Source organism: Petaurus breviceps, unplaced genomic scaffold, assembly GCF_028583685.1.
Source record: "Petaurus breviceps papuanus isolate PSGF00001 unplaced genomic scaffold, PetGlider_PUasm1.0 227, whole genome shotgun sequence".
NCBI lineage: Eukaryota > Metazoa > Chordata > Mammalia > Diprotodontia > Petauridae > Petaurus > Petaurus breviceps.
The window spans coordinates 6,929,164-6,937,993 of record NW_027185896.1 but is presented as its reverse complement, the minus strand read 5'-3'; the positions used below and the strand labels follow the sequence as shown (position 1 = coordinate 6,937,993).

The 8,830-nt window shown below is 48.3% G+C and overlaps 1 protein-coding gene across 7 annotated transcripts in view; it reads left to right on the top strand.

The window, feature by feature from the left end:
* The first annotated feature begins 720 nt into the window (after positions 1 to 720).
* PARP3 (poly(ADP-ribose) polymerase family member 3) overlaps positions 721 to 8,830 on the top strand; it is a 23,177-nt gene continuing 15,067 nt past the window's right edge. The window contains exons 1-6 of one of the 7 annotated variants that reach the window (XM_069095601.1): positions 728 to 846; positions 4,555 to 4,715; positions 5,478 to 5,552; positions 5,634 to 5,819; positions 6,196 to 6,321; positions 6,460 to 6,654. In XM_069095601.1, coding sequence (XP_068951702.1) covers positions 5,643 to 5,819; positions 6,196 to 6,321; positions 6,460 to 6,654 — 498 coding nt within the window. In that variant the 5' untranslated portion in view covers positions 728 to 846; positions 4,555 to 4,715; positions 5,478 to 5,552; positions 5,634 to 5,642. Of the gene's footprint in view, positions 847 to 1,452; positions 1,555 to 3,109; positions 3,210 to 4,554; positions 4,716 to 5,477; positions 5,553 to 5,633; positions 5,820 to 6,195; positions 6,322 to 6,459; positions 6,655 to 8,830 lie in introns of those variants that run through there. The other 6 variants (XM_069095599.1, XM_069095604.1, XM_069095603.1 and 3 more) reach the window with 6 other exon arrangements.

Here is an 8,830-nt window from a genome sequence, read left to right as displayed (position 1 = left end):
ACAGGGACCCCCTGGTGGCGGGAAGAGCCTGGGGCTGTTGACAGTACCATCTGGGGTGTCCTGGCAATGCCCCCAAGACATAGGACTCCCTAGACTGAGGAGGAGAGCCTGGGATTATTGACTGCCAGCTGGAAACTGGGGTGACCGGGCAACGCCCACCAGGCAATAGGGACCCCCAGGTGACAGGGAGAGCCTGGGATTATTGACTGCCAGCTGGGCACTGGGGTGACTGGGCAATGCCCACCAGATATAGGACTCCCTAAACTGAGGAGGAGAGCCTGGCGTTATTGACAGCCAGCTGGGCACTGGGGTGACCGGGCAACGTCCAACAAGAGAGTAGGGACCCCCAGGTGACAGGGAGAGCCTGGGATTATTGATAGTGCCATCTAGGCACTAGGAATGACACCGGGTAGCAACACCATCCCTGCCAGGACAGAACACCCCACCCAGACACATGTACACTTCAGTGTGCCCTAATCATCCTCCTCTCCCTTGAGGGCAGGAAACAACAATAAAGGTGTGTGCCAGTCTCTGAAGTTCCTCCCTTAGCCCAAAGGGCATGTTAATAACCACAGGGCTAATCTATTATTGAGGCACCAGCTGGGTTCTATCCTTCCTTCTTCCCCAGCATCTGGGCTGGCTGTGCTGCCTGTTGTCCAGGGAGCCTGGTTGCCCCGCCTACTGCCTGAAATTCTTACTGAGGTCACCCTGGGACTGGGGGGGTGAGGGGGTGGGGCAGAGGGAGGGTGGTAGAAGTGAAAGGTCTGGGGGAGGAGAAGCAGCTGCTGAAGACTAACCCTAGTATTGCCCTGCCCTACAGCCCCTGAAAGAACTAGTTGCCCAGAGGTGAGTGCCAGCAATCCCACCGCAGGGCACCAGAAACTAGGGTGGGCAAGAGCTAGACATGGTTGGAGAAGGGGAGGGTCTCAGATACCTGACTCTAGGGCAAAGACTCCCTGAAGGGGCGGGGGGGGGGAGAGGGATAGTGGACACAGCCCTGGGCCAGAGAGCTAGGCATGACTTCCTGGGTCTAGGTTGGTATGACTCTCATGCCCACCTCTCAGGATCCTAGATGGCAGGGGAACCCTTCCATCCCCTCTGCTTGAGCCCTCTGCCATCGTTGTCTGATCCCCCACCACTCCAAAAGCTACCTTCCCTCAGACTTTCCCCCTACACACACACATATACACCCCTTCTTCCTGCACTACCCCATCCAGTGACTCAGCCCCAGGCCTGTGCCAAGCCTGGGGGAGTTGAACATTTCCGGAATTGACAGAAAATGGAGAAGGCTATGTGGGCCAGGCCTAGATATCTTGGGGAGGACTTTGTGAACTGGGAAACAGAGAAAAAAAATTTCTTTCCATCGGTGGGGTTCATGAGGTGTGGGGGAAGAAGGGAAGCCATATGCATAGGAGTCCCCTTTCCTTTAAAAGTGATGTCTTCCTGCTATCTAGTTCCCTTTAACCCTTCATGGTCCAGAGTTCTTTTGAGGGCCAGTGTTTGGTGCTTCCCCAGAGATATCATCCAGCCTCCCAACCTCGGATCCCCAGGAAGGTAGAGACATGACTTTACCCTAAGATTAACCCTCCCTTGCCCATAGCCAGAAGGGTATGACTAGGGCTATCAGGTTTATGGTTTTCATTCATAAAATAAGTACTTATTAAGTATCTACTATATCCTGTGCTTGGTGCCTGGGAAAATATGAAAACAGTCCCATGGTGCTCACAGCCTAATAGGAAGCACTGTACGTGAAACTAGGGCCTTCCCTTTGCTGTTCTCTAACCCTAGAGGAATGAATCTATATCTGAGATACAACTTAGGCGGGGTGGTTTGGACTGTGTCACAAGGGCACTAACATGGGTGGAGGATATGCTGTCTCTCCTGACTGGTGTCCATCTTTACCAGTGCAGTCCAGACACTAGTGTCCCCAGGACTCAAGCCTAGAGGTTTCTCCCCAGCCTATGTTATATACATTGGCTCCCATCCCTCACCCAATCCTTAACTGGCATCCTGTTGATGTTGTCACATTGGAGTGGCAAGTGTAGAAAGGAAGGGATCAGACTACTATACACACTGTCTAGACTGTTATTGCCCAGGTGAAAGAGTTACGAGTTGTGGCTGTGATCTATATATTCAGCCTAAACTTCTTCCTAAGCTCCAGCTGTGAAGCATTGGCTATCCACTTGGATAGCTTCTTCCTTTGGTAAGTCCATATTGTTCCCCCTTACATTTCACCCTCCTCTGACCTTCCTTATTTCTAGGCAGGGTACTGCTGTCTTTCCAGTAACCTAAGTTTGAAATCTTAAAGTCATTCTCATTCTTTCTTCTCTCCAGCTCCCAGCTCCGCTCTCCCTACTGCCAAGTCTTGTTGATTCCACCTGCTCCCTTCTTTCAACTCACAAAACTGCTCTGCTAGTTTAGGCCTTTATCACCTCTCACCAGGACTACTGTCACATCCTCCTAATTGGTTCCTCCACTTCTATTTTTCTCCCCACTCCTAACCATCCTCCACACAGCCAAGCTAATCTTCTTAAAGTGCAGGTCTAACTATGTCATTCTATTTAAAAAACCTTCTGTGGTTCCCCATTGTTACCCCTAAAATAAAACTCAGAATCCTTGGCCCCACATTTGAAGCCCTTCACAGTCTGCTCCTAGCAAGAGGCAGTAGGGTCATGTGGCAAAAGCTATGGCTTTTTAAGTCAGAGGGTCTGGGTTCAAATCCTGCCTGTGATCTTATTGCCCATGACCTTGAACTTAATCTCCCTGGGTTTCACTTTTTTTCTATAGAATGAGGGGGCTGGACCAGGTGGCCTCTGAAGTCCCTTCCAAGGCTACATCTGTGATCCTTGGGCAAATTAACTACTTGATCTCCCTCAGTTTTTTCATCTGTACAATGAGATGGTTGGACTATATGAGGTCTGGAGCCCTGCCAGTTCTAAATCTATGATCCTCCCTCCCTCTTTGAGCTTATTGCACATTACAACCCTTTACACAGTCTACATCCTGGTTAAACTGGCCCACCTGCCATTCCTTAAACTTGACTTGCCACCCCTGCCTTCATACCTTTGGGCATACTATCCCCTGAGCCTAGGATGTGTTTCCTCTACAGGTTTGGCCTTCCAGAATCCTTCTTTCCTTCCCAATTCAACCCATATGGCCCAGGCAGCCTTTTCTGAGGCTTGTAGTTACTCTGTTCTTCCTCCTTGTGGGTACGTTACTCCTCTCCCCAGATTTTCTTGAACTTCTTTTTCTGTAAGGATATTCAAGCCACCCCACTCCCCTCCACCCCCTCCACAATGCAGACTCCCAAAGACAGATTGCTTTTCCTTTCTTTGGTCTTTATATCTCTAGCATCTAGCCCAGGCTTGTAGTAGATGGTTAATAAATGCTCATCAAATAGACAATCCTGTTCATTAAATAAAAAACATAAGCCCAACTCACCATGCATTTGTTAAATGCCTTCTGTGTGTAAGGCTCTTCTCTGAGTATGCATAAACCTTGCCTTCAAGGAGCTTCCACCCTGCCAGAAAGATCACTACATGTACACAGGCAGGTATGATAAAAGAAAGAATGTGATAAGACAAAGGACTATAGGAAAATTAGAAGATTGGGTTAGCTAGGGGGCACAGTGGATAGAGCACTCGCCTTGGAGACAGGAAGACTTGAGTTCAAATCCAGCCTCAGACATTTACTAGGTATGTGACTGTGGATAAGTCACCTAACCCCAGTACCTCCCCTCCCCCCAGAGACCATTTTTAGCTGAGGCATGAGGGAGGCTTCCTAGAGGGGGTGGCAGTTAAGCAGTTGGCTGCTTGAGGGTTGCAGCCTCTCAGGGGTTCTAGTTTTAAGACCACAGGCCTGTAACCATTTAATTTCAGCCTGTAAAATGACGCTAATGATACCTACCTCACAGGACTGTGGTGGGGAATCAGATGAGGAGATTATCTAAAGTGCTTTGCAAACTTTTAAATGTCAACCACCATGGTCATTATTCTCATCGTGCCCAGGTACTATTATCATCTCTTTTTTATAGATGCAGAAACTGAGCTTCAGAGACTAAATGATAGCTAGTGAATGGGAGATTGGAACTCAGGTCTTCTCATCTCAAATCTAGTGCTCTCTTTATCCAGGCTGCCCGTGGAAATCCTTGTAAAGGGAAGGATGCCTTTGTAATAATACTGATTTGTCGTTCAGTCATTTCAGTCCTATCCCACTCTTTGTGGCCCCATTTGGGGTTTTCTTGGCAGAGATACTGGAGGGGTTTGCCATTTCCTTCTCCAGCTCATTTTACAGATGAGAAAACTGAGGCAGACAGGTTAAGTGACTTGCCCAGGGTCACACAGCTAGCTAGTAAGTGTCTGAGGCCAGATTTGAACTCGGGAAGACTCATCTTCCTGACTCCAGTCTGGGTACTCTATCTACTGTACCACCTAGCTAACAACATAACATCAACAACAAACATTTATCGACACTTACTGTGGGCCAAGTACTGTGCTTTGTGTATTACAAAGATCATCTCATTTGGAAAGTGCCATTATTATCCCCATTTTACAGATAAGGAAACTGAGGCAAACAAAGGACATACAGTTCATGCGTATCTGAGGATACATTCTAACTCAGGCCCCCTGGAGCCCTAACCACTGGACCACCAAAGACAAGGAGGCGCCTGCTTGGACTGTACCAGAGAGTGTGTACTGGGAGGAGCAGTTGGAAAGGTAGGATGGGGTTGAGTGCAGAGTAACTTGGTGCCAGGCTAGAGAGGGTCCAGTGTGAAGGACTGTAGGTTTAGGGCTGGAAGGGACCTAAAGGTGTCAAATTCAGCCCCCTCTTTTCATCAATGAGGAAAGGGAGGCAGACATAAGTGGTCTCTTGCTCAGGGTCACACAGCTGGTATGTATCTAAAAGAAATGTTTGTTTTCTATTCTATTAATAACCCATTATTAATTAGGATCCAGGCTTCCTATTTCCTCATTCAGGGACCAGCCTCTGTAGACCAGTCAGCCAGTCTCTGAAAGGTACATCTGGTAGATGAGATTGCCCTAATCCTTAGGGAACCTGCTCCTCCATCTGGGACCCCACTGGATTAGGAGACCTTACTCCTGTTCAGAGTGTAGATAGACTCTAATCTCTGTGAATTCTTGCCCTTAGGGATTAAGTGTATGTCTTTGGACCCCTCCACTGGAGTTTAGGGTGACCCAGATCACGAAGGAGAAAGCCACCCAGAGTGGTCTGAGTAGAGCTGGATTCCCTTGTCCAGATTGCTGGAGGTGGCTGAGTCTCATGATCAAGCCATGTTCTCAGCAGGAGAAGCTGAGACTTTTAGCCCACCTCCTCATTTGAATGTCTACCAATCAGGACTTATTTCTCCTTTCAGGGGTATTCCCTTTCATAAAAATATATAAGGCAGTCAGTGTCTTGACCATCAATTTGTTGATTATTAGCTAGCCCAATTAACAAATTGATTATTAATTATCCAGAAACCATGTCTCTTGGACCCTTCAGTCATCACGTATAGGAGCCAGGATTCAAACTCAGACCCTCCTGACTCTAAGGTCAGCTCTCTAGCCACTATACTACTGTCTCTCATAAGGCAGGGGCAGAAGAGTTTCTGAACACCTTGTCTATGTTCCCAGGCTTCATCAATGGCTCCCAAGCGCAAGGCAGCTTCTGTAAGCACTGAAACACCCAAGAAGAAGGAGAAACCAGAGGCAGGAGACAACTTCCACTCAACCATAGAGGCCCTTAAAGCGGCACCCAAGGAGACACGGAAGGCTCGAGTGGATACCTTGTGCCCACTCAGCAACAACCCTACTGTCCAAGTGAGCCTAGTCCCTAGGGTGCCTCTGACCTCTAAAGAGCTGGTGAATGATTTTGCCCTGGGCCTTGGGGCTTGGCTGAAGGAATTGAGTATTGGGAGCTGTCAGTCTCTTCATTCAGTGAGGGCCCTGACATTAAGGAAGGACAAAAGCCTCTGGGCCCCACGGTGGGGAGTTTAGAAAGCAAGATTGGAAGCACAGGTTCCCTGGATCCATTCCAAGCCCTCAGTAAGGCATGAGGCCCATGGCAGGAGGAGAGGGAAGGAAGACTGTCTAGTGGCTACACCTCCTCCTCAGACCCAGGTTGCTTGAAAGCCTGGCTGAGCCCTAATGCTGGGTTTTGGGGCTCTCTTCTCTTCTCCCTTGCCTCTACCCCTAGGTATATGAGGACTATGACTGTACCCTGAACCAGACCAACATAGGAAATAACAACAACAAATTCTACCTCATCCAGCTGTTGGATGAGAATGGTCGCTACGGTTGCTGGAACCGCTGGGGTCGTGTGGTAAGTGGCTACAGTGCCAGGGTGTCTAAGGGGCACCTGCTTACACAGAGGGCCTGAACTCCAAGTGAGCTGGTAAAAGAAGGGGTGGTGGGAGCCCAGGGCCAGAACAGGGCACATCACCTGCCTTCATCTGTCCAGGGAGAGACCGGCCAGTCCAAGCTAAACTATTTCCCCTCCTTGGATGAAGCTAAGAAAGACTTTGAGAAGAAGTTCAGGGAAAAAACCAAGAACTGCTGGGCTGATCGAGACAACTTTGTGGCCCACTCGGGCAAGTACACACTCATCGAAGTTCAGGCTGATGATGGTGAGGAGCACCAGGAAGGTGTGGTCAAGGTGAGTCCCTCCCAGGTATCTCCCCTGAAGTTCTCACTCAGGGCCCTAGCAGGAAACCTAGCAGTGGTGAACCAAAGCTGTGTACAGAGAACCAAACAGAGTGTTAGACTTGAAGTCAGGGAGGGCAGATGTCAAAACCCTCCTCAGCCGCTTCTAACTGGGGCCTCAGTTTCCCCCTCTGTAAAAGGAGAGGGTCCGAGCAGAAGGGCTCATGAGCCCATGCTTTGTCATCTGGTTGAAAGCAGACACCATAAGAACAGTCTGCAATCCCTGGATGATGGCACAGACAGGTTTCATGACCAAGGTTTGCAAAGTGCTTTCTATATACTATTGTCAAGGCAGCATGAGCTATGTACTGGATAGTAGAGGGTTGCATTTAGAGATGGGAGGAGCTGGGTTCACACCTGGCTCTGGCCTTGTGTGACTGTGGGCGTTACCTCTCTAAGCCTCCTTTTCCTCAATTCTAATAATAATTTGCTTCATTAATTCCTGTAATAGCTGACTTCAGAGAAGGGTTGTTAAGTTCAAATGAGATCATGCCCCCAACACCCGCATATGTACTCTGCATACTTTAAAGCATTACAGAAATGTTAGTATTGTCATCTGATCCTCATAAGGAGGGAATAGGCCCTGTAGGTACTATGATCACAGAGAGAAGATGTGACCTGCTCAGGGTCACCCTGTCAGTCAGTGGGTGAGATGGGACTAGAACCCAAGGCTTCTGATTCGAAGACTAGCCGGACTTCTTTTCTAGCGAGCTAACTTGGGCAGTTTTTGTTCACTGCTTCAAAGAGGGCCTGCTTGGGGGTAGGTCCTGATGTGGGGATGGGACCCCCTTCCTATTCCTCCTCCTCGGCAACAGCAGAGAAAGGGGGAAACTGGGCTCCAGTCCCACCCAGGCTGCTGGTCCTCTGCCCAGGGGGAGGAGGATCCCTCTCTGGGACAACTGACAAGACTCTCATTTTTTTTTTTTTTACTTTGAATCCCCAGTGCCTAACACAGACCCTAGCACATGAGAAGACACTTGATAAATGCTTGTTTGCTCGACTGAACCCTGGAGAATCTGCTAGAGACCAGCATACAGTACTTTCCCTGTGGTCTCCTGTCCCCTCTGGGCAGGACCCTGCCAACCAGTCTGTGGCATGAGGTCCATTGACTGCCCCACTCCTTCTGTCCCCCAAGTTTCTCTATCCATCTTTTGGGTTTGTGCCTAGGATTCCAGGGTTCAGATCTCGTTTCAGATGAACGACACACATTTATTAAATGTCTGAATTCTCCAATACAAAGACAAAAACAAAACAACTCTTGCTCTCAAAGAACTTACATTCTACAGTTGGTGTGTGTGGGGGGAACACAACCCACAGAGATAAATAAATAAGAAGTATTTGCAGAGTAGTTCAAAGGGAAAGGATGCTAAAAGCTAGGGGAATGTTATTGTTTGTCCTATGTCAAGGAGGACGAATGACATCGGGAGGGTGATGTCTTGAATTGCAAGTGAATTGGATTTAATTGAGGCAGGGCTGTGCAGTCATCAGCCTCACTCTGTCCTCCAGAGTCATTAGTCCAGTGGCAAGACATAGTTCAGGACAACTGGCAATGGCCCAGGATGCAGTGGGAGACCCTGGGCCTTTTTAGCTAAGGTCTTTCCCAGGTCTGTTTGTCTGAGGCAACACTCATTCAGTGATTAAAGACTAGGTAAGAATTGAGGTAAAAGAAGGCCTACTTTGACTTCCCAAAAGAATCAGTCTGGGAGGAGACACTCAGGGTTTCTGGCCAGAACAGAAACAATTACTATTTACACTTACTCAGAGCCATCAAATCCCAAACAATAAGCAAGTGAGGTTTGGTCTGGGACCTATTATTGGCCAAGCATTGAGAAGCAGAGTGATTTGGGTTTAAAGGCATAGTCAGATAGCTCTATTTGGATCCCAGTGGGCATAAACAAATTATCAGAGCTATTATTTCAAGAAATCATGAATGAAAATTACATGAGACAAGAGTTAATTGTCCCAGTTTTTTGGGGGGGAAAATAAATAACTAAATAAATGGGGGATGGTGGAAATCTAGTCCCCAAAGGCCAAGATATAAGAAGAGGGGAAGGAAAGAAGAAAGGAAGGAAAGAAGAAAGAAAGGAAGGAAGGAAGGAAGGAAGGAAGGAAGGAAGGAAGGAAGGAAG